At 46.6% G+C, this 25,921-nt stretch overlaps 1 protein-coding gene across 3 annotated transcripts in view; it reads right to left on the bottom strand.

Annotated features, from left to right (window-relative positions):
* LOC112114687 (G1/S-specific cyclin-D3-like) overlaps positions 1 to 25,921 on the bottom strand; it is a 64,665-nt gene that overhangs the window by 16,077 nt on the left and 22,667 nt on the right. Inside the window, exons 1-2 of one of the 3 annotated variants that reach the window (XM_026655171.1) lie at positions 3,005 to 3,202; positions 573 to 788 (exon numbers count right to left, since the gene is read on the bottom strand). In XM_026655171.1, coding sequence (XP_026510956.1) covers positions 573 to 788; positions 3,005 to 3,202 — 414 coding nt within the window. Of the gene's footprint in view, positions 1 to 572; positions 789 to 3,004; positions 3,203 to 25,921 lie in introns of those variants that run through there. The other 2 variants (XM_026655172.1, XM_029912304.1) reach the window with 2 other exon arrangements.

Below are 25,921 nucleotides of genomic sequence, written 5' to 3'. Positions count from 1 at the left end.
AAAGACCAAGGGTGAGAGGACATGGAAACTCAGCTCCCCTCTCATCCCCAGAGATGAAGTCCCTCCTGGTTTGGGCAGATATGCACATTGACAGCGCCTTCCCCGTCCACTGCCTTTTGCAGTACCTGTTCTGTGAATAAGGGCCTTTGGTCTCTCCAGGGCTGTTGATCCAGAGCTATTTACCATATTAAAGCCCCAACATGGGACACAGTGAATTTCAGTGATGGGGATGTGTGTTTAACACATGTAATGTTTTCTATAACCTCAGTGTCATGATTCTGCCTACCAGAGCAATCAATGGAGAATAACACCAGGGTTGCATGGAACCGAGGCAGAGGTGGTGGCTCTAAGTGAGGGGTGCAGTTCTACCTCTCCGAAAGGTTGTGTGTCCACTTGGGCAAGGAAGCAGAGAGGCTATTTGCAGAACATGGGGGAAGGTGCTTGGGGAAACAGGGGAAGGAAGACAGAAGGAGCCACAGGGCAGGTATGTCGCCAAGCAGTAGCAGCATGTAGAGGATAAGAGAGTTGGGGAATAGGGAGAAAGGCTCTATTAGGCAGAGTGGGGAGGTTACCAAGAGTTGTTGTGGTGTGATGGAATTGTCTGTGTAAATGCAGAGTTTCTCCACAGTCAGGGGCATGGTCTCTCGCAGCTTGGAAGCCAGGAGCATGCAGACGGCCCCCAGAAGCTGCAAGTGATTTTTTCGAGTAGGGACCGAAGAAAGGTAGCGATCCACGTAGTTCATGGCCAAGGGGAAGACCTCCTCTTCGCACTTCTGCTCCTCACACACCTGATGAAACCCAACAGAAGAAAGGAAGTGTTTTAAATGCAGGACTCCTCAGCTCCTGTCCGCATCAGGACTTCAAAACTACTAGTTATTGTAGTGTTTGGCATTTCTGTGGAACCTTTCGTCTGGTGCTCTCAAAGCACTTTTGGCCTTAAGAGCCAAATTCTCTGCTGGTTTAACTCCAACACATCACCAGCAGAGAATTTGGCCCAATGTCCTAGAACTCGCCTCACCTTCCCCTGGGAGGTAGGGAAAATAGTAAACTGGGTATAATGGAGGCACAGAGAGGTTAAAGACCAAAATCTTCTAAAGTGTCCACTGATTTTGAGTGCCTCTGTTTCTGATTCCCCAACTTCAAGCATCTAGGTCTTAATGATCAGATGTGCTGATTACTTCCTGCTCTCCTTGAATGGGGGTGCTCAGCACCTCTGAAAAAATCAGTCCCAGTGTGGCTACAGCTGGCCACCCAAAAACTGAGGCACCAAGAATCAGTGGCCACTTTTGAAATCTCTGGGCTAAGTGACTTGCCCAACATCACAAAAAGAGTCACTCTCAGGGCCAGGGATAGAACCCGAGTTCAAACTCCTGGTTCCCCTCCTCTATCTACATCACACTTATGACAGGCATAAACAGAATCCGGGAATCCTAAATTTAAGTCCCTTGTTCTATTCCCTCAACTATGCTATTAATACACTGGCCATATTTATTTCCTTGTTTTAACAGAACTACAAAAATATTGAGGTTTCCCCCTGTGCTATAGCAAAGATCATCCTTCTCTTTCAAACTGTAACTTTGACTCCCTGTGTACTCTCTACCCACATAAAACCGCATGCCAGAGACTTTCTCCTTTAAAAAAAAAAATAGACTCACTTCTCATTTCACAGATTTAATTTTGGCTGCATTCCCCCTCACCCTTATTTAAAATAAAAAATGAAAGATTAGCATTTAGAACTAAATCCTGCTGCCACTGAAGTCAATGGAAGTTGTGCCACCGACTTCAATATGACCTACATTTGGTCTTAATAGCTCAAATCCTATTAAATCGCACCCTTAGGAAATCCCAGCCTCTAAGTTTACTTTGGGCTCCTTCAACTCCTACTGAGTTCAGTGTCTTGCAGAATCAGGCCCCAAAGCAGCTTTTAGCCAAGTAACTATCTCAGAAAGTGCATTTAAGACAGAGGATAATTTAAAAAGTTGGAATCGGCATGTGCTTAAAAATGGAAACGCGCAGTTTGTCACGACAGCCAGTGGGGTGGAGAGATTGACAGCCTGAATTCAATCTGGATTCTGTTTCTTCCTCATGTAATTTCATTTTCCTCTGAGTCTAGACTATTCACTGCTTGATCATTTATGAAAAGAGACGGAGACATCTCCGATATTTTCCTCATTAAGTTGTTTAATGCTGAGGATCGCATTCCTTTTAATTTAGCGGAGTGGGAGGTTGTGATGTTTTTCTACCCAGGCTCTCTCTTACAGCTGCATTGAAACTCCAGCTCTCTAAACTGCCAGACATAGGGCAGACAGTTTAAGCTGTTTAAGCTGACAGTTTGGGGGCCTGGGGTAAGGCGGGTGGGACCCCCTAGAGGCAAAAGCACACACTGCCAGGGCGTGGAAGAGAGCATGCTGTCTGGGTGGGGGTGGCCCTCTCGGTGCAGAAGGAAATGCTGCAATTCCCCATATGCAGAGGTGGAAATCATGCTCCCAAGCACCCCGGGTCTATCACCACTACAAAACCCCGGTGGGGGGGGCTCTTTTAAATGCCCTCTTACCCCACTAGTCCCCCTGCCTAACCATCCCCCCAAAAGATTGACCACCAGAGCCCTCCCACCACAGACTGAACCCCCACAAACCAGAGGCCTCTCCCCACCCCATCAGACTGTCTCCTTTGGAACTCATCCTGCAGCAAGTGACACCCCAGACCCTCTCCCAAGCGTCCCCCCTACCAACTGATACAGATCCCACAAACCGAATGCCTTTCCCACCCAAAAAAATCTCCCCCCCCCAATTGCCCCCACCACTAGGTGACCCCACTACATCCATTCACACTCCAGTGCGATTGGGGTGGGTCTCTCTCTCCCACACCCAGCAGGCACAGCCTCTCTCTCTGCCTGTGTCTGCGGTGGGGACAAAGGGGTAAGGAAAAGCGTTGTTGCTGGACTCCAGGATGGATTTGGGGGGACTGGGGGTAGGACCCGGGTTAGGGGAGGGGGGTCCCGTACCTCCAGCATCCAAAAAGCCAGCATCTTCCGCATGAACGGCTTGATCTCCTTCTGCACGCAATGGAAGTAGGAGACCCGGGGGCTATAGCGCTCCTCCTGGCTCAGCAGGTTCTGCAGCACCCGCCGGTCCCCCAGCAGCTGGGGGTCCCGCTCCGCCCTGGGCACACGGGGGCCCCCCTCCACGCACAGCAGCTCCATGTGCCTGGATCCTGGGGAATGGTGGGAGAACGGGGGCAGCAGGGACAAGGATCTCAGGGCCGGAGCAGGGGGAGCCGGCGGCAAGGAGGGGGCCCTCCCAGCCGGGGAGCGGGGCGAGCAGGCAACACCGACCCCAGCGAGCTGCCTCCCGGCCGCTCTGCCCCGCACTCCCGGCCGCACTGACAGCGCCGGCTCCACTGTTACAGTTTTTAGAACGTCGGGAAGTGAAGGGGCGGGGCCCCGGGTGGGCCCCGCCTCGCCGGAGGGAGGGGGAAAGGAGCCCCCTGGGTCCCATGGTGGGCTAGGCGGCTGCCCTGCTGCAGGAGGGGGCTGTTTCCCCGCCCATGCGCTCTAGACTGAAAACAAAAAAAGATATCCCCCCCTCCAATTTTCTTTCTTGCCACCACTGCACTGGAAAGCCATGCCCACCCCTGCCCCCCGAAATCCCCTCCACTCTCTGATTTCATGGTCTCTTGCTACTTGCTACTCCACAGCCAGTGGGAAGGGACACTGACTTTTCACTCCACCCAGTGGACCCAAGCTCACCCATTGCAGCCTTGCGAAGACCTAGGGTGACCAGATAGCAAGTGTGAACAATCAGGTTTGGTGGGGGGTAATAGGCACCTATATCATAGAATCATAGAATATCAGGGTTGGAAGATACCTCAGGAGGTCATCTAGTCCAACCCCCTGCTCAAAGTTGGACCAATCCCTAACTAAATCATCCCAGCCAGGGCTTAGTCAAGCCTGATCTTAAAAACCTCTAAGGAAGGAGATTCCACCACCTCCGTAGATAACCCATTCCAGTGCTTCACCACCCTCCTAGTGAAAAAGTTTTTCCTAATATCCAACCTAAACCTCCCACACTGCAACTTGAGACCATTACTCCTTGTTCTGTCATCTGGTACCACAGAGAACAGTCTAGATCCATCCTCTTTGGAACCCCCCTTCAGGTAAAAAGCAACAGAGGGTCCTGTGGCACCTTTAAGACTAACAGAAGTATTGGGAGCATAAGCTTTCGTGGGTAAGAACCTCACTTCTTCAGATGCAAGGGTAGTTGAAAGCAGCTATCAAATCCCCCCTCATTCTTCTCTTCTGCAGACTAATATATATAATACAAAGCCCCAGATATTGGGACTGTCCCTATAAAATCAGGACATCTGGTCACTCTATGAAGATCCTGTATCAAGACATCAATCGCTTCGAAACATCATCATGCTGCAGTGATGCTGGGTGACAAAACATCACACGGAATCCATCAGCGTCATGCTGCCTCAGATAACGTACTGGGCGCTGTACATAAGGCACAACTGAATATTGCCCTGAGTCAAAGAGTTTACAGTCCAAATAACAAAGTAAGAAGAAAGATTGTACTGCGGAAGCCCAGATGAGGGAATCACTTGCAGGGGGGTTGTTTGTTGTTATTATTTATTATTAGCATTAGTAATACTTTACTACAGTATCTGTCTATCATCAGCGCAACCACCAATGTTATCCAGTTGTGTCGAAACCACATCAAGTTTCAAGATCCGTGAGCACATTATGAGTATTCCTCATGGGGCATGGGTTCACCTGGGTCAAAACAGGACAATCTGGAACTCGCAGAACGGTTGCCAGCTCTGTTAATCGATTATTTCAGTCTCTTCAATATTTAATTTTGCAGCTATTTTTATCTAGGACTCCTGGAAGCTATGAGAATAATCAGATGTGAGTCTGTTGAAAGGATGTCGGTACTGGGCTTTTTTCCTCCAAAACCTATCCCAGTATTGCTAATACTAGGGCAGCTCCCCTGGAGATAGCAACTTGGGAGCTTGTGTAGACAAGGCTTCCACAGCTACTGGTGTTTTTAACAGCATGTAATAATGGTTTTGAAATAACACATTCTGAACTTTCGAAAACTATCCTGAGCTCTTGCCTTTTTAGACTAGAGACTCTTTAGGGCATGAGCTATCTCTCATTGTGTTTGTAAAAGTGACTAGCACGATGGGGTCCTCCCCGATCTCTGTTGGGACCTCTAGACGCTACTATAATACAAATAATTAAAATAATAATAATTAATACTTGGCTTATCTACATTAGTGTTCCTGATGTTGCTAACACTGTTGGAGCCGCACCAGTGTTAGCAATGATGGGGGAGATTTTTTTTTTTAAAGCTTTTATTACATGTCTCTGCATACTCAAAGCACTGCGTATGCTCAGCACATGGTTTCTACACATGGTTTTCAAAAGTTCATAAACTTCTTTCAAAACCATTTTTTTTTCAAATTTAGCACAGATTAGCCCGCTTTCCAGGTTACTTATATGTCAAGTGTGAAGACTTAACTCTGGTTTTGAGTTTTCCGAGCTCAAAAGAAAGTCAAAATGCATCATTTAAAATGAAAAACGTTTTCCCTTCGCAGGTACAGAATTAGAAAAAGAGCTGAATGGAATTTCTTCAAGCTTTCAAATTAAAAAAATAAAATCTTCATCAGATTGCGAGTGAGCATGAGAAATTTCAGCCCCAAAGGTCAAATTTTGAGAAAATTCTGAATATGAGAGGGAAAGGATTAGAATGAAATGGCCAGCTCATATGAACTTTGTAACTACCACAATGCTGTAATATGGCAACTGTAGGAACAGTTGGAAGCTGGGTGATTAATCATATAATCATAGAGGTTAGTGGTGGAAAATACTTTCTAGATCATCTACTCCATTCATTTGTTCCTTACTCTATTTTCTAGTGCTTTATCCAGGCTGGGATTAAATGTCTCAGAAGGCGCTTTGCAAAGGGCCACATGTAGCAATTTATGCTGCAGTGTTACTGTGCTAAAACCACATTAGGTGTGCTGAGGAGTGGTAGCTGACCCATGGATTCAAACTGGGGTGGCCAAAGTTCAGTTTATCTGCAGCAATCCCTAAGAGGAGGCTTGGAAAAAAGATGTGTAAGTCACCAAGTTCAGGAGAAATTGAATACACAGATATCATGGCCATGTTGAATGAAGTGTCATGTACCTAAGATGGAGATTGTAATCAGTAGTACAGGTACTAGATTAGTATAAGGCATTCCAGGAGCATTCTCCTGGAAATATGTTTGTAATGTATAACATTTCATCTTAAAAGAACGCAGGATCAAAGAAGTTAGAGATTGAACGACCAACCAGATCTTTGAGTTTATTCTTTCTCTCTCTTCCCAAGTTGTATTCACTACCACTTTGAGGCATCTAATATTTTTGCTTGACCTTCTAAAAATCTATGTTCAATCATTATAAAAAACAGTAACCAAGAAAGAACACATTTTATAAACTTGTTTATTTTTGAGCATAAGCAAAACAAGACAAAAGTCTTTATCAGCCCTGTTCAGGAACATTGACACTCAAGAAAAAAAATTATTTTTTGATCAGAGGCTTCAGCGTTCAAAATGCTGCTCATTTTGTATCTCCATAAACATGAAGATCATGTACATACCAGATTTGATATAAATCACACCCTAGCACTTAAAACTTCCATTTACTTCAAGGAATATGGGACCAGGCATTAGTTCTATCTATCTATCTATCTATCTATCGATCTATCTATCTATCTATGCCATTTCTAATGATCCCATCATCATAACTATCATAGTATCTTGGTACTGATTGCATGGTGTGCTACACAACGCTCACATAAAATCTTACAGCAACGTAGCACAGAAGAGGAGTAAAGTGGCGAGGGTATGTGGAATTATATTGATTCTATCCCAGTCCTAAAATGAAAAAGGGGAATTTCAGTAGGTGATATTAGAGAGCCAAGGTGGGTGAGGTAATATCTTTTATTGGACCAACTTCTGCTGGTGAGAGAGACAAACTTTCAAGTCACACAGAGCTCTATCCTGGGACGGACACGGCTACAACTACATTGCATACAGTAGGTGATATGACATTCCAAAAATCCACCTCCCATTACAACTTTCTTCCACCTTCCTTCACTTCCTGCTGTGTGGGCACGAAATATTTGAAGAATCCCTGAGAGCATTTCTGTAGACCAGTCAGATGGATTTAAACCACGGTGACCCCCACCCCATTCCTTTATTGTTGGCGGCGTCTTTTGTTTTGTACACAGAGTGAGGAGGGCCTCAAATACCACATTTTCAGTAAAAATAGACAGCAGCTATTTTCTTTAGCCAAGCAAAGGGAAACCACAGCGCTGGGTTCTTGGTCCCTACATTTTCTGGACTATGTCCTTTGAAATTGAAAGTTTCAGGTCATATACCAGACATAATGGTCTCACTCACGTTTGCTTAGTGTCCCATGGGTGGGACTAACTTAGCCTGATTGAAATATGTTGAAGCTGGAGTCAATGGATTTGGGGGGCGGGGGGGGGGGGAAGGGAGAGAGAGAAGCAGCGGGGAAGTGAAGACTGTTGCATAAGAGAGAAAGTGTTCCTTCCAGATGATGACTTGGCAAAATTGATGCATCTGCCAGCCACATTATCAGGCTAGAAAGGCAAATTACAGACTTCAAGAGTTTGTGTGGAGGGAAGGGAGTACATTCCCGGAAAACCAAATTTTGGTCACTGTTGATCATGGATAGACAACTTCCTGGCTTCAGTGGTAGAAAAGTCAGAAATGTAAAAAAAGGGAAATTCCTTCAGAGAAAAAAAGAATTGAGGGTTTCTAGACCTCCAGGATGTCAAACCAGCAATGCTTTCCTTTGCTGAATCACAAGGGGGATCATTCTTTTGGAATGTAGATGATGTACAAACAGTCACCAGCACTAGGAGCTTTTAAAGGGGCACTGAAGCTACAGGTCCAGAATCTCTGTGGATGGGCAGCTGCTATCAAATTCACATTCAGACCACCGTTAGGAAGAAGGCTGGAGAAATATGTCAGGCTGTTCATTAAAGAAACAGATCCAGTTTGGCAGTTGGTGTAAATCAACATAGTGCCATTGACTTTGATGGAGCTACACTGATTTGCACCACCATGATGTTCGTTCATAGACATGAGGGGGTACATCTTCCATACTTCTGTCTTTGCCTTTTGCAGACACTATTCATTCAACTTTGAACTGTCCAGGACTTGACTATCTTCTTTCTTCTCTGTCAGACCTGACTAAAGCAATAGCAATGATGTCATAGTGAAACTGATTAACGTACATGAAGGTCCCGAAAACCAAACCCACATGAATGAGCAAATAACTATAAAATTTACTGTAGGAAATACCCAAAATGAGACTAAAAAACAGACACCATTTCATGTGAGAGTTTAATAATAATACTGCATACTTTTCATCTTAGGATCTCAGGGCACTTTACAAATCTTAATTAGCTAAACTTCATGACGCACTTCACCCCTTGAGGCAGGCACATATGATGCCCATTCTACAGAGGGGAAAATTAAGGTACAGAGAGGTTAAGTCACTTGCCCAAGGTTACACAGAAATTCATTGGTACAGAGGGAAATACGAACCAGAAGTCCTGGCTCCTGGTCCCATGCTTTAAACACAACCCTTAAAGGGTCCTTGATGTCCTTTCTCATAATTTAATCATTCTGTTCTCAGGAAAAACTCCCACAGACTTCAAGGAGAGTTTGGCCTAGTATTGCAGGATTTGACCCATGGGATGTATGTCCTAATGCTATTTCCTAATAATGGCAACCATAATCTCCATTTCCTCAGACCTTGTCAAACTTTTGAGTACAAGTAACTATTTCATTGTGATATCATCAGGCTGAGCAGTAGACCACTGAATGTCAGCAATCCTTAACTGCATCATGTTGTAGAACAAGCCCTCTGAAGAAGAAAGCTCTCTCTTTGATCTGGTCGACACACAGCTGATTTAACTATTTCTGTCAGGGATGTGATTTTACACCCATTATAATTATATTGGTACAGATTCCAGTGTGGATGTAGTTATATCAGTATACAAATGCTAATACCATAATAGTCTGGGAATAATCTATATCGGTATAACACCTTTATACTGGTTTAGCTGTGTCCACACAAGCAATATCAGTTTCTAAATCAATATAGTGAAAGCAGTACAAAAGCTGTCTGTATACAAACACATAGTTTGGGATGCTTGCAGAACAGACCTAAACAGCGATAGGAAGTAGCCACTCTTATGAAGAGGGAAGTCATATGTCTTGTATTTTTACCCTGTAATGGGGCTTTGCAACTGACTGGCTGTATGACCTTGCGCAAATCACTTGGGTCAAAATTTCCAAAAATGGCTACTGATTTTGGGTGTCTCAATTGTGGGGCATGTTGGGCCTGATTTTTAGAAACGTTGAGGACCCGTATCTCCAAATGAAGTCAGCGACTTCAACAGAAATTGTGCTGATGGACGCCAGCTGAGGATCTGGTCCAATGAACCTGGAAGCAGCACTTCACCTGACTTTTTACAAAAAGCATCAGTACTGTCTTTAGCTGTTCATCTGTCATTTTTAGCAGCTGTTTCTGTGCATTTGTTTCCCTTTTCCCAACATGATCTAAAATTAAATTGCATTTTCATTGACTCAAAAATGTACCAAACTCAGGCATCACCTGGTGAATGGTTGGTTTTGTCTCTGAACCAGGCCTTTTAGAAACTAACCAAATTCAAGTGGGAAAGAAAGAAAGATAGTAGAGTGAAACTAAGCAATTTCAGAAATCAAACTGAGGCTTGGAAAGCCCCCAAATTGAGATTATATTTAGCTAATTTTAGGGGATTATCTGTGGTTCAGTTCATGCAAATTAAAAAAAGAGCTTGTAAATTTTACATATAAAATATATTTTTTTAACACACCCTTCCCTTGTCACTCCTTCTTCTCCCCTTCCCCCACCCTGAGTAGATCACATTACCCAAGCTTTGCACACAATATTTTGTGTCCAAGATGTTTTAAATCTTTTTTTTTTAATGACTTTTGGCTACGTTATTTCTGTTTGCATGGCAAAGCCAGCAAATGCCTCTTGACTGGCCAATCCAGCCACTGACAAAATGGCGTGGCCCAGTCAATAGGGCAAAAAACTGGTGGTCATGACGCCTGGATTCTATTCCTGGCTCTGCTGTGTGATCATGGACAAATCACTTCCCCTCTTTGTGCCTTGATTTCCCCATCTGTAAAATGGGGATAAAGACACTTACCTGCCTTTGTAAAGTGCTTTGAGATCCTCTGATGAAAAGAGCTACTGTAAGTGACAGAAATTAATGGAGTCTGAATTATTATTGAAATATTTATTCATAAGTCCCTAGCCCAAACAGTTTATAGTCTAAGGCAATACTACCCTGCCTCATTACAAGGCTGTGTGCTGTTCTGCTCTACAAGAGCCTAGGGAGATTGGTGGGCACTCTACACCCCCAATGTGCCTCCTCCATGCAAGTCTACACATAACTACAGATCCTCCAGTGCTGCCCCAAGCTGTCCCTTGGTACCCAGCTCCCCTCCCCCCTACCCCCAGAGCTGAGGTCAACCCCTCCCCCAATGCAGAACACAGGAATCCTGCCTCCCCAATGTTGTGTGACAGAACCTCATTGGTTCAACTGCTAGGGGACACTCTGTGGCTGTGGGGGAGAAGGCAGGATTGGCCCCCAAGTGTTCAGTTCAATGATGGGCCCAAGCCATAGAGTCCAGACCTAGATCTGAACCTGCCTAAGATTTGGAGGTGTTAGTCGTAGTGTTTAGTTTTGATCCATTATAGACACTGGGGGGAGCAGCCAAAAAGTTCTGACCCAGATTCAGATCCAAACTTCTGCCTCGAAAAGAGCTGGGTGTAGGAGTCAGTGTGTGCAAAGGATGTATCCCTTCACCCAAAGGAAAGCAGGGCTGGAGCGTGGATGCAGGGATGTCCCCTTTCCCGAGGCTCATGTGCTAAGAACCAGGATCATGGACTTACGGTACCACAGTAATAAACCACGGCTAAGAATAGTTGAAGAGAGAAAAAGGCAAATAAACAGGCAAATATCCACACTGCGAGACCCACACATTATGATATTTTTAAATTAAAGTTTGCATTTAAACCTATCCTGCTGCTCACTGTCCCAATGGACTCAGAGCCTTACTCTGAAGCAGAGCACTGCGGGCCAGCTTCAGAGCTGGTGTCAGTGGGTGGGACTCAGATGAAACCAAGAATCTGGTCTGGATTTGGTTCCATGCCTTTTAGTGTGGACGCTATTCACAGAAGGGAGGGGTGTGAATGTGGCTCTGTGTGTGTGTGTATCTATGTAGGTGTGTAGTGGCTGCAAGGCGAGGGGGGCAGGGCAGGAAGAAAGAGCCCTACTTCTTTCCCCCAGCTGCACAGCACCTGGACTGCTAATCCCTTATAAAGGGGCTGGACAGAACAACTACGGGGATCTGAACTAAAAGCAAACCCCACACCCTCCAGCCAATAAACCTTTACACTAAGCTTGCTAGCTACACTCAGTGCACCCTTGGAGTAACTGACAGGGAAAATTTTGTGTTGACCCTGGAATGGCTTCCTAGAGGGGAAGGGTATGAACTGGAGGGTCCAGATTTAACTCTGATTTACACCCCATTGATTTCAGTGAGGTTTCACAGGGTATCAATCAATGCAATATTTAGTCCCATGTCAGCTTCTTCCTGGGAGTGGAGGATATCTGAGTTCCTCTAGCAGAATGGAGGTTAGTGACTGCTCCATCTTTGCATACATGGAAGTGCTGTGCACTGCAGACTTGCAGGTCTGAAACCCAAGGGACTGTCCCAAGGATCACCCAATAGCTTTGCTGTCACCCTGCTGTATTGCAGCAGGTTGCCAACCCATACTCATTGTGCACTTCCCCATCCATCCTGACCCTGTGAAGTGAGGGGACACATCCAGCTCTCCCTGCTCAAACACAGCCCCTGTCACAGATCAAAGGGAGAGGAATAACACTGGGCCCTTCTCTAATACCCTCCATCCAAAGATTTACAAACACTAGTGAATTAAGTCTCACTACACCCTTTGCAAGGTAGGTATTATATCCCCATTTTACAGAGGAGGAAACTGAGGCACAGAGAAGCCAAGTAACTTGTCCGAGGCCACACAAGGAGTCAGCGGCATAGGTGGGAATAGAAGCTTGGACTCTTCTGATGCAAATCCCCTCCGCTAAGCCCTAGACCACATTCCATAGGACGAATGCCCTTCCCTGCAAAGGCAGACGTCATTGTATCACTTTCAATTATAATATCCAAGATATCCACACTAAAAGACAATATATATGCATCTCTACTAGCAAATTTCTTGTCATTACATATAATCCAATACATAAATCTGCTGTTACATTAATTAACATGCTAATGAAATAAGCTCTGAGAATGTATACACACACCTCACTTCCATCTATGCACCGCTTCAGTCAAGTGACTCCAGATTTACACCAGCGCAAAGAAGATGTAAAATGCTACTGTTCTGATTTGACCACACTACCCCGGGGCAATGGAGAATCGGATCCACTGAACTGTGACGTGCAGGTTGGGCTGCTAGCAGGATATTGTCTGTAGCAATTAAGTGGCAAGTTTCCTTCCCGCTGTAAACTGACAAACCAATAGGTGCCTGTGAATAGGCATGAGTGCATCTTGATTTATTTTTGTAGCAGAGTATATTTATTTGTAAGATGAACCGACGGACCATGTCCCCAAAACAAGTGCTAACATCTGCAGTAGTGAGCAGCAGGCTGGCTCCTTGGCTCAGCTGACCAGATCGCTCCAAGATTTAGGATAATCAAAGATGTGCTTTGTTTTATAAGTGTCCATCTAGGGAACTTCATGCTGTACATTAGCTTTTTTCCCCATAAAAGTCTCTGTTGTTACTACCCATGCAGCTCCACCAGTGGGAGCAATGGTGGGAGCCCTAAACTAGTGTCGGCTAGTGCTCGCCCGTCGCCCACAGCAAATCCAGGCAACACAGCAGTTAAAACATGGGCATCCAGTGGCAAATGGTCTACGGTGGGGTTCCCACCATTGCAGCAGCTACTGAAGCTGCACCAGTATTAGCAGCTGTGAGAAGTATTAGGGGGGAAAGGCCAGTGCAGGGGTGGCCAACCTGTGGCTCCGGAGCTGCATGCAGCTCTTCAGAGGTTAATATGCGGCTCCTTGCACAGGCTGGAGCTACAGATGCTAACTTTCCAATGTGCTGTGGGGTGCTCACTGCTCAACCCCCTGCTCTGCCCCAGGTCCTGCCACCACTTCAACCCTTCCCCCAAGGCCCCTGCCCCTTCCCCCGAGCCTGCCATGCCCTCGCTCCTCCCCCCCCCCCCACCAGAGCCTCCTGAGCACTGAAAAACAGCTGATTGCGGCGGGCGGGAGGTGTGGGGAGGGAGGAGGAGGCGCTGATTGGTCGGGCTGCCGATGGGTGGGAGGCGCTGGGGGGTAGCGGATGGGGGGCTGCTGTCCTATTACTATGGCTCTTTGGCAATGTTCATTGGTAAATTCTGGCTCCTTCTCAGGCTCAGGTTGGCCACCCCTGGGCTAGTGTAATAACCACACCTCACTCCTAGATAGCACTTTCCAAAGGAGGTCAGTATGATTATCCCCATTTTACAGAAGGGGAAACCGAGGCAAAGAACACCCAGCAGCAGAGCCCAGACTAGAAGCCAGGTCTCTTGAAGCCCACTCCAGAGCTCTAACCACTAGGCAACAGTGAACAGGCAAGACTGCAGCTGAATCACAGCTCAGTGCTCTGAGGGAGCAGGACAGAGGCAGAATCATACTGGAGGGTCCTGCTCAGACGTGTTCTCATGGGCTCAGTCCTCATGCTGGGTTTGTACCACAGATCTCTGCCCCATGCCCTACGCCAGGCAATGATCATTTGCATACATTTTCCGTTGCTCTTATTTGGAGCTGTAAAACTGCTGAGCAGTCACTCTAGTTCCATACAGGTAATTTCCCATTATGGAGCAAATGACAGCTCAGCCAAGGGGACCATTTTGAAAAGGAAAGTACAGTTGTTGGCTCCCCTCTGCTGCTCTGGTAAGGAAGCCTCTCAGCTCTATGTCCTCTTTGCCAGCCCGAGTCCAGACCTGAATCATTGATAAGCACAGAACTCCCACCCTTCACAAGCATCAGAGCTGCTGGTTATCTACACAGCCTCAGCGTCGGTGCTTTTCAGGCCTACCAGGAGCTTTGTGTCATAATAAAAGTGTCCCCTCCCTCCCAGCAGGCTTGACCCAAAGCCCACGGAAGTCAGGAGAAAGATGCCCATTGAGTTGAATGGATCAGCCCCTACGTATGTTATTGGAGTGGAGAGCTTGTCCGATTCTGAATCAGTACCAAGATCTCCAGAGCAATTCAAAGCCATGGGGATGGCCCAAGGGAGAGAAAGAACAGAACATTATCCAGTTCATTTTGGCAAATGATAGAAACTGAGTGGGTGGGTAGATGCAATGGGTAGTGAGTGAAAGAAAAAGCCCACAGAGCACTCAGCGCACTGCTGAGATGAATTGCTTTGCTCCACTCATTTGGTAACCAACGCGTGAGGCTCAGCTGGCGAGGTGACATGAGGAAATGGAACCACCAGGCCCGGCAGGGAGCTTTCATTTCCCAGGCTGAAGTCTGAATGGCCCTCAAGATGGAAAGGAGAAATAGAGATTTTTGTTTCCCACACCCAGGTTCCCAGAGCATGTCAGAGGCACTGGGGTCTTTGATACTAAGGATCTGGGTGCAAATGTCAAGCCGGAGAGCACCACAAAGGATTTTAACTTCCAAACCCTGGACAGATAGAGAAAAAATGGAGAGACAAACGCACACACTGGTAAAAAGAGGAAGAGAGATAAAAGGCGGAAGGTAGAACAGAGAAGCTAGGCCAAGGGCTAGAGTTTTTAAAAGAACCCAACATCCAGCAACTCTCAAAGGGGGGAAGAGGTGGGTTCACAATTTTTATTTTATGTTTATTTATTACAGTTCTGAACAATTGAGGCGCTAATCATTTAGTAATGGATGTAATATCTATGGAAAAGCTTGTCCAGATTCCTGACCAGGTCCTTGGAAGGACAAAGGCATTAGAATGATTTCAGTCTTAGCAGAAGAGACTAACCCCCAAGCATCCAGCCTGCGTTTTACAATAGCCTCAAAACATTCAAGAATGATTTCCAGACTGAGCAACCTAGCCTCTCTGGTATGGGCGAGAGTGGCGTTGCCCTCTGTCTGGGTTTTAAACCCACTCATGCAGAAGGTGGGGACAGTTTCTGAATAAGAGTCTGAGTGACCCAATCTAATATATGAAATGGCAGTTGCATTACCTGCTGCCAATAGCAGGGGATGGGCAGTGGGTAGATTCAAGTCTCTGACCGCTCTAAGCTGGAATGGGGGAGACTGGTTGGATTACAGGGTTGTCATGCCTCACCTCAGGTGGCTACCCTGGAGTTATGGAGTGACCTGAGGCCCTTTCTTGCTTTTCTAGCCAAGGGATGACGCACTATGGATTGTTGCAGGGAGGAAGGAAAGACAGGAGAGGAAAGGAGGATATAAACAGTTTGAGGATGGATAGAGAAGCCATTCAATGAACTTGTATCACTTCTTCAATATTTTGTGCCCCTGCTTTGGAGATTAGGGGCCGTTGCACACAGAGGGACAAGGGAAGCAGGCGTGACCCCCAGATAGGGGGCTCCTGAGGAGACTGTTGCTCAAGGAGCTTTTCAGAACTCAGCCTTTTGGGCTTGACTCTCCTCTCACCTGCACCAGCGTAAATCAGGAGCAGCTCCACTGAAGACAATGGAGTTGCACTGGGGTAAGCGACAGGAGAATAAGGCCCTCCTACTGCACTCGGGTGGGGAAACACTCTTTCTGCATCAGTAGCAAATTGCTGTGCAATAAACTGAGTCTAGAAAACCCTCCCCCCTCCTCAAGGCCTGGGCCTCCCCGGTGAAATCCGTTGGCTCACTTGGCTCTGCTGAAGGGCATCAATGCTTCACTTTCTATTTTGGACAGAGCCTTTTTCCTGTGGTCACGCTCCGTGGCCGAGGAGCCACACACATGTGTGCAGTAACCACTTGGCTCCCGGTTCAAAACACAGATGTTTCGTTACTTGGGGGAAGAGGGGGTCAGTCAATCAATCCCCTCTGGTACGTACAGCGCCCGCAAGCACTTCCTAATATAGAAGCAAGGATCAAGCTAACAAGCTAATGGGGCAAGAAGAGTTAAAGACACGAGGCCTTGATCTTGCTTCCATTGGAGCAAAACTCCTAACGAACTTCAGTGGAAGCAGGATTGGGCCCTCAAGTGCCATTCTATTCTGCAGAAGCCCCACTTTGCTGGAGTCTGTAGGAAAAGAAAGGTAGATCTGGGCATTATGAGCAAACTGCTGGGTCTGGGCAGGTCGTAAAGTCTTCCCAATGAGAACGAACGCAGTAAATGGGCAATGTTTTCCATTTCCTATTTCATTGCAATAATACTCCCACCTAGTCATTCTCAGTGCATGAGCCTAAACATGACCTTTACATATTTGACAGTGGAGAGACAAAGTGAGTGAGGTAATCTCTTCTATTGGGCCAACTGCTGTTGGCGAGAAAGACAAGCTTTCAAGCTTACACAGAGCTCTTCCTCAGAACTGGGAACGGTACTCTGAGCATCACAGCTAAATGCAAGGTGGAACAGATTGTTTAGCGTAAGTAGTTAGCCCATATTGTAAGAGACCATTCAACATAGAGTGGTCCAATAAAAGAATTTTATTGTCCAAATTCCAAAGGCAGCTTCCACGGGGTCCCATAAGGAGATCCTGGATGTCCTTTCCCAAAAGAACAACAGATTATGTCTGTGACTAACATGGCTACAACTACGTTGCATATTTGACAGTGAAAAGCCAGCCCTGATTCCTCCCACTTCCTTTCAAGCCTATGAGGCCAAATGATGCAATTTCTAAGCAAGATTAATAAAGGGACATAGGTCATTTTATATGGATATCAAGAATATCCAGAGTTATCATAATGAATTATAAGCATTATAGAAGGGCTATTAAACCTCATGCTTCAGAGCTAACCCAATCTCCAACTATTAGAAATCAGGATGAGTGCTCATGTGGGGGGCTGATTATCTCATGGTACTTATTGCGGGATTCTTACACGTTCCTCTGAAGCATCTGGTACTGGACACTGCCAGATACAGGATATTGGACTGGATAGACTTCGGGTCTGACCCAACTCCTACACTTCTAATTCCTTTAGCAAACCTCCTAGTGGGAGAACAAGAAACACTGAAACTGCCTGATAAATAATATTTCCAAGAGTAGAATTATCTATGTCCACAATAGAAGAAGGAAGAAGTGTTGGTTAGTGGTTAGAGCAAGAAACTAGGAGTCAGGACTCCTGGGTTCTTTTCCCAGTTCTGCTGGTGACTTGTTCTGTAGCCTAGGACAGGTCACGTAACCACTGCATGCCTCAGTTTACCATATATAAAATGGCGGTAATGGTGAAAATTCAGCTCTCGGGAAGCAGACACATCTCCACTGAAGTCAATGAGTTGCTCTCACTTGTACCAAGGTGAATTTGTGTAACTCAATGGCGTTCCAGCCAATCATATTGCAGTCACTTACCCCATCTGTCTGATTAATATGTACATACCTCACAGGAGGGTTGTGTGTGCATTAATTAATATGTTAAAATATTGCTCAGGCATGCAGGAGTGAAATCAGGAAGGCCAAATCACACTTGGGGTATGTCTACACTACGGGATTAATCCGAATTTACAGAATTTGAATTTTGAAAACAGATTGTATACAGTCGAATGTATGCGGCCACACTAAGCACATTAATTCGGCGGTGTGCATCCATGTACCGGGGCTAGCGTCGATTTCTGAAGAGTTGCACTGTGTGTAGTTATCCTATAGCTATCCCATAGTTCCCGCAGTCTCCCCCGCCCATTGGAATTCTGGGTTGAGATCCCAGTGCCTGATGGGGCAAAAAACATTGTCGCAGGTGGTTCTGGGTACAGCCTCACCACTCCCTCCATGATAGCAACGGCAGACAACGTTCTTACACGTCTGGGTGAGGAGGCTATGGAACATGGTGATGGGGGAGGGTGGTTATACAGGGGCTGCAGTGGCAGTCTGTGATCCTGCTGCCGTTCCTGAAGCTCCACCAGACACCGGAGCATGTCTGTTTGCTCACGCAACAGCCCCAGCGTTGCATCCTGCCTCCTCTGATCTTCCTGCCGCCACCTCTCATCTCGAGCGTCTCTCCTCTCCTCACGTTGGTCCCTTCTGTCCTCACGTTGGTCCCTCATGTCCTCACGTTGGTCCCTCCTGTCCTCACGTTCACTGGCATCTTTCCTGTACTTTGATACCGTGTCCTTCCACTCATTCAGATGAGCTCTTTCATTGCAGGTGGATTCCATGATTTCCGCGAACATCTCGTCTCGCGTCCTCTTTTTCCGACGCCTTATCTGAGATAGCCTTTGGGACGGAGGAGGGAGGCTTGAAAAATTTGCAGCTGCTGGAGGGAGGGAGGGAAAAAAGGGAGAGAAGTATTTAAAAAGATACATTTTACAGAACAATGCTTATACTCTTTCACGGTGAACAACACTATTCACATTACATAGCACATGTGATTTCTGTGCAAGGTCGCATTTTGCATAATATTGAGTGCCTGTGGCTTTGCTGTTAGAGATCACAGACACAGGTCTGGGCAACAGAATTCGGCTTGCATGCGGCCATGGTAAGCCATTGTCTTTCGGCTTCTGTGCCCTCCTTTCCCACATACAAAGCAAAGCCCGTTGCGTGCTGCGGTTTTCCTGTTAACCTGCAGCAGGAGAAAACAAACTAACCCCCCCCCCCCCCCATTCTCTGGGATGATCGCTTTATCCCTCCCCCCACCGCGTGGCTGGTATCAGGGAAGATCCCTGCTAGCCACACGTGAAAAGCTCAGCGCCAATCCCCCCCCACACACTTGGCTTACTACAGGGAAGGATTTCTTTTCAGCCATAGGCAAACAGCCCAGTAGGAAGGGCCACCTCTGTCCCCTTAATTAAATTCCCGTATTTCAACCAGGTTACCATGAGTGATATCACTCTCCTGAGGATTACACAGCGAGATAAAGAATGGATGTTGCTTGAATGCCAGCAAACACCGGGATCATACGCTGCCAGGCTTTGTCATGCAATGATACCAGATTACTTGCTACTAGCATGGCGTGGTCAAGTGTCCTACCATGGAGGACGGAATAAGGCTGCACTGCCCAGAAACCTTCTGCAAAGGCTTTTGGAGTACCTCCAGGAGAGCTTCATGGAGATGTCCCTGGAGGATTTCGGCTCCATCCCCAGACACGTTAACAGACTCTTCCAGTAGCTGTACTGGCCGCGAATGCATCCCAAGTCCTCAGGGCAAATTAATCATTAAAAAACGCTTGCTTTTAAACCATGTTTTATATTTTAAAAGGTAAACTCACCTGAGGTCCCTTCCATGGGGTCATGGTCTTGGGTACTGGCTTGGGAGGCTTGGGAGGGTACTTCACTCAGGCTGAGAAAAAGATCCTGGCTGTTGGGGAGATTGGAGTGTTGTGTGCTCTCCGCAAGCTCGTCCTCCTCCTCCTCCTCTTCCTCATCCTCAGAATCCTCAGGTATGACTGATGAGATTACCCCCGCCTCGGAATCCACGGTCAGAGGTGGGGTAGTGGTGGCGGCCCCCCCTAGAATTGCATGCAGCTCAGCGTAGAAGCGGCATGTCTGCGGCTCTCACCCGGAGCGACCGTTTGCCTCCTTCATTTTCTGATAGGCTTGTCTGAGCTCCTTGACTTTTACGCGGCACTGCTCTGAGTCCCTATTGTGGCATCTCTCCATCATGCCCTTGGAGATTTTTTCAAAAGTTTTGGCATTTCATCTTTTCGAACGAAGTTCTGCTAGCACTGAATTCTCTCCCCATATAGCGATCAGATCCAGTACCTCCCGTACGGTCCATGCTGGTGCTCTTTTTCGATTATCGGCCTGCATGGTTACCTGTGCTGATGAGCTCTCTGTGGTCACCTGTGCTCTCCTGTGCTGGGCAAACAGGAAATAAAATTCAAATGTTCGCGGGGCTTTTCCTGTCTACCTGGCCAGTGCATCCGAGTTCAGATTGCTGTCCAGAGCAGTCACAATGGTGCACTGTGGGATAGCTCCCGGAGATCAATACCATCGAATTGCGGCCACACTAACTCTAATTTGAAATGACAATATCGATTTCGGCGCTACTCCGCTCGTCGGGGAGGAGTACAGAAATCGATTCTAAGAGCCCTTTATTTCGAAATAAATGGCTTCGTTGTGTGGACGGGTGCAGGGTTAATTCGATTTAACGCTGCTAAATTCGAATTAAACTCATAGTGTAGACCAGGTCTTGGAGTTGCAGCTAGCAAGAGATGTTAAGAGTAACAAGAAGGGTTTCTTCAGGTATGTTAGCAACAAGAAGAAGGTCAAGGAAAGTGTGGGCCCCTTACTAAATGAGGGAGGCAACCTAGTGACAGAGGATGTGGAAAAAGCTAATGTACTCAGTGCTTTTTTTGCCTCTGTCTTCACGAGGCAAAAGGTCAACTCCCAGACTACTGCACTGGGCAGCACAGCATGGGGAGGAGGTGACCAGCCCTCCGTGGAGAAAGAAGGGGTTCAGAACTATTTAGAAAAGCTGGACGAGCACAAGTCCATGGGGCCGGATGCACTGCATCCGAGGGTGCTAAAGGAGTTGGCGGATGTGATTGCAGAGCCATTGGCTATTATCTTTGAAAACTCATGGTGATCGGGGGAGGTCCCGGATGACTGGAAAAAGGCTAATGTAGTACCCATCTTTAAAAAAGGGAAGAAGGAGGATCTGGGGAACTACAGGCCAGTCAGCCTCACTTCAGTCCTTGGAAAAATCATGCAGCAGGTCCTCAAGGAATCAATTCTGAAGCACTTAGAGGAGAGGAAAGTGATCAGGAACAGTCAGCATGGATTCACCAAGGGCAAGTCATGCCTGACTAACCTAATTGCCTTCTATCACGAGATAACTGGCTCTGTGGATGAGGGGAAAGCAGTGGACGTGTTATTCCTTGACTTTAGCAAAGCTTTTGATACGGTCTCCCACAGTATTCTTGCCGGCAAGTTAAAGAAGTATGGGCTGGATGAATGGACTGTAAGGTGGATAGAAAGCTGGCTAGATTGTCGGGCTCAACAGGTAGTGATCAATGGCTCCATGTCTGGTTGGCAGCTGGTATCAAGCGGAGTGCCCCAAGGGTCGGTCCTGGGGCCAGTTTTGTTCAATATCTTCATTAATGATCTGGAGGATGCATGGACTGCACCCTCAGCAAGTTTGCAGATGACACTAAACTGGGAGGAGTGGTAGATACGCTGGAGGGTAGGGATAGGATACAGAGGGACCTAGACAAACTAGAGGATTGGGCCCAAAGAAATCTGATGAGGTTCATCAAGGACAAGTGCAGAGTCCTGCACTTAGGATGGAAGAATCCCATGCACTGCTACAGACTAGGGACCAAATGGCTTAGCAGCAGTGCTGCAGAAAAGGACCTAGGGGTTATAGTGGACGAGAAGCTGGATATGAGTCGACAGTGTGCCCTTGTTGCCAAGAAGGCTAACGGCATTTTGGGCTGTATAAGTAGGGGCATTGCCAGCAGATCGAGGGACGTGGTCATTCTCCTCTATTCGACATTGGTGAGGCCTCATTTGGAGTACTGTGGGGCCCCACAGTACAAGAAGGATGTGGAAAAATTGGAAAGAGTCCAGCGGAAGGCAACAAAAATGATTAGGGGGCTGGAGCACATGACTTATGAGGAGAGGCTGAGGGAACTGGGATTGTTTAGTCTGCAGAAGAGAAGACTGAGGGGGGATGTGATAGCTGCTTTCAACTACCTGAAAGGGGGTTCCAAAGAGGATGGATCTAGATTGTTAGTGGTAGCAGATGACAGAACAAGGAGTAATGGTCTCAAGTTGCAGTGCGGGAGGTTTAGGTTGGATATTAGGAAAAACTTTTTCACTAGGAGGGTGGTGAAGCACTGGAATGGGTTACCTAGGGAGGTGGTGGAATCTCCTTCCTTAGAGGTCTTTAAGGTCAGGCTTGACAAAGCCCTGGCTGGGATGATTTAGTTGGGTATTGGTCCTGCTTTGAGCAGGGGGTTGGACTAGATGACCTCCTGAGGTCCCTTCCAACCTTGATATTCTATGATTCTATTATAAAACACTCTAAGATGCTACAAGTGTTTTAAAATCCTCAGATAAAAGCCAAAATTCAAAGTATTATTGATTCTCATCTCATCGAACCATATCAATCAATACCGAGTCAGGTCAAGAAGATCTAATAATTATCCATGAAAACGATATCCTGCTATGGAATGGCTCAGATAAGACACGTGGAAAGTAAACTAGTAATTAACAAATAATCAGTATAAGTTATTATTATTACTTGTATTACAATGGTACCTAAAGGCCCCAACCACGCTTATGGCCCCATTGTATTAGATGCTGTACACAGGCATAGTAAGACTCTGCCCTGAAGAGCTGACAGTCTAAACAGACAACACAGAGGAGGATCAGAGGAGAGACTGAAGCACAGAGAGGGGAAGTGACTTGGCCAAGGTCACACAGCAGGTCAGTGGCAGAGCTGGGAACAGAACCGCTGACCTTGTCTACACTTAAAAGTTTTGCCGGCATAGTTAACATGGCAAAACTTCCCTAGTATGGATGCAGTTATACTGGTATGCAAGGGCTTATACTGGTATACCTTATTCACGATTCAGTGAAGATATCCCAGTATAAAGCACCTTGTACCAGTACAACTGCATCCACACTAGGGCTTTTACCAGCATAACTATGTCAGCAAAAAAGCCACACCCTTCATCAACATAGTCATCCAGTAAAACTTTTTTAGTTTAGACCAGGCCTGTGTCTTCTGAGACACACCCTAAGAGATTGATTTCAGTGATAAAGAAAATGCTCATTACCATGTGAGGTGTGGGGCTGAGGGTTACTGCAATTAACGAGTATAAAAGGAAATCAGAGCTGGGTCACTGAAGCCTAAAGGGAAGAAAAAACAAGCCAGGGGGAAAAAAAATCCTGCAACCCCCACAAAGATAACAATCGAGTGCCACACCTCGGCTGACCTCAGCTCACTCTCATCGCATGGCTACTGAAACTGCAACTTGACAAACTGGCAGGGTGGGGCTACAAGCAAACTTCACATCTGTAAAGAGGATCCTTCACTGACTCCGCCCATCCCTCAACAACAGCTGGAAACAGCGTGTGCAAAAAAACCCTCAGCAAAACAAGAAAACTTCAGAGAGGATGTTTTTCTCCAAAGACCCTGGGAAGGGGTTTTATTTTTCTACCTAAAAATAAAATAGAAACATTCCATCTGTTGCTCTGTCTCTTTGTTTATCTCTGTGCCACATACTGTCCCTTGTGGTACAGAAGAGACAGGATTTGGCTGTGATGAATATAAAGGGGATTTTGTATTGAGCCTGCTGGACACAAACATACCTTCTCTGTCTCTAGCTCCCTGACATCGGGTTTCCCTAAGTCATAGCATGGATACAGTGGCCAGGGAATGGGCTGTTAACTACACAGCACCTGCATATGCACAAGGGCTGAACTGGCAGGCACAATTCTGGTGTGTAGATATGGAAGAAGACAAGATGCTACAGGCTGCTCAGAGAGACAACCCCCAATGCCCCCTGCACATTGTCAGATCTGCAACCGCTTTTTCCATAGCTCAACAAATTACACCGATACTTACATTGGAAACTTGCAGGGGCTGCAGATGCTGCTATGACCCTATAATAGCAGTGACAGAAAAGCCATGTCTGTGACCCACGCCCTGGATTCCGCCCACAGTCAATGCACAGCCCCCCCCGTGCAATGTCCTTTTACTAGAGCTTTGCATTTGGCCCTCTCTTTCCCTCTCCCGTTCTTTTTTTTATTACTCCTGTGTGGGTCTTTAGGAGATCTTTGCAGATGGTGGCCTGAAGTTTCAAAGCCTAATCAATGCATCCCAGCTTCTGCATTATCGGAGCTCTCAGAGGACGCCCTGTGACACACGTCCATGCCAGAAAGGTCAGAGATAAGTAAAAGGTCCTTTTGTGCTCCAGCTTCCCCGCCTGCAGTTTGTTGTCCGGGTTCTTAGAATCTATCTCCTTTTGAAAGAAGAAAGAAAAAAAAAAAACTTCATGTTGACAGTGACAGATAGTGCTTCAATCGGCATCTGGCGCTCTGCTTCATAACGCCCAGGGAGCCTCGCCTGCGAGGCACAGGCAGGGCCCTGACTGTAAGGATGGCTTTATACTCACTGCAAAGGGCAAGAGGCCCTTTGGCTGGCTGCATCTTCAAAGGTGGCTGAGCAATCAAAGTTGCATGTGAACTAGGTGACTGGCTTGCCTGTGAAAATTAGCACGTTCACAAGATGGCTTGTGCCTTGGAACTAAGCCCCTAGCACGGCAGAGCTGAAATGTAATGCATTACCACACACAAATGTGCTACTTATCTTGCACGTCTGAATGAGAGTATATTAACAAATGAGGCTTCATACAGGGTGAAACTCACCCCTGCAAGGAGTCATCACAACGCCTATGCACCACCTAAGCATCACTTCAGTCCTCCAACTTGAGCTTAAGCAGTGCATAGGCTGTGAGCTGGCTCTTTGCACTCACCCCATAGTCAGTTAGCCAAAGAACTTTCATAACATGGAATGTCTTTGGTGAAGGGGAAGGATAGCTCAGTGGTTTGAGCATTGGCCTGCTAAACCCAGGGTTATGAGCTCAATCCTTGAGGGGGGCATTTAGGGATCTGGGGCAAAAATCTGTCTGGGGATTAGCCCTGCTTTGAGCAGGGTTAGACTAGATGATCTCCTGAGGTCCCTTCCAGCCCTGATATTCTAGGAAAGGTGCTACTGATATGTTCCATTCTATGCATCCGAAGAAGTGGGCTGTAGCCCACGAAAGCTTATGCTCTAATAAATTTGTTAGTCTCTAAGGTGCCACAAGTACTCCTGTTCTTTTTGATATGTATGGTGTGATGAATAAACTTATGATTCATATTAAATTATCAGTGTAATGGAGTGGCCTGCCCCTTTGCCAGCCAACCTGATCCTATTAGGCCTGCCCACTACATATGCAATGGGGTGTGTATGGTAGAACCAGCTGAGTATGGAGGCGCTGATTCCCCTATAAAGAGCAGCAGAAAGCAACCAGAGAAGGGGATGCTCAGGGAGCTAGGGTATGTCTACACTTGCAGCTATAATTCCCACCTGGAGGAGACATAGCCCTGCTAGCATTCTAAAACTGCGGCAACAGGAGGGGATAGTAGGGGGTGTGTGTGTGTGTCAGTCACACCCCCAGCTCGAAGAGTAGGCCTACCAAAGCAGGGAATGGCTGCTGGGATGAGCAGACTCAAGCAGGAAAACCCAAGTCTTCGGCCTGGTCTACACTAGGACTTTAATTCGGATTTAGCTGCCTTAATCCGAATTAATCCTTCACCCGTCCACACTACAGAGCCAGTTAATTCGAATTAAAGGGCCCTTTAAATCGATTTCTGTACTCCACCTCGACGAACGGAGTAGAGCCTAAATCGATTTTGTTAATTCGAATTAGGGTTAGTGTGGCCGCACACCACCGAATTAATGTGGTTTAAAACCGAATTAAGGTGCTTAGTGTGGCCGCGCACAATCGAATTTATACAACCTGTTTCCCAAATTCGAATTATCTAAATTCGGATTAATCCTGTAGTGTATACATACCCTTCGGCGAGAGGGCTGGAGGCAGGGAAGGCCTAGGGGGCCCCTGGTGGGAAAGATGGGTAGTATGGACACGCTGCAGATTTTAGAACTTTATTTTGGGAATGATTTTTGT

This window comes from Terrapene carolina, unplaced genomic scaffold (genome assembly GCF_002925995.2).
Source record: "Terrapene carolina triunguis isolate 2854851 unplaced genomic scaffold, T_m_triunguis-2.0 Scaffold198, whole genome shotgun sequence".
NCBI classification, from domain to species: Eukaryota; Metazoa; Chordata; order Testudines; family Emydidae; genus Terrapene; species Terrapene triunguis.
This window is presented reverse-complemented; position numbering and strand designations above follow the sequence as displayed.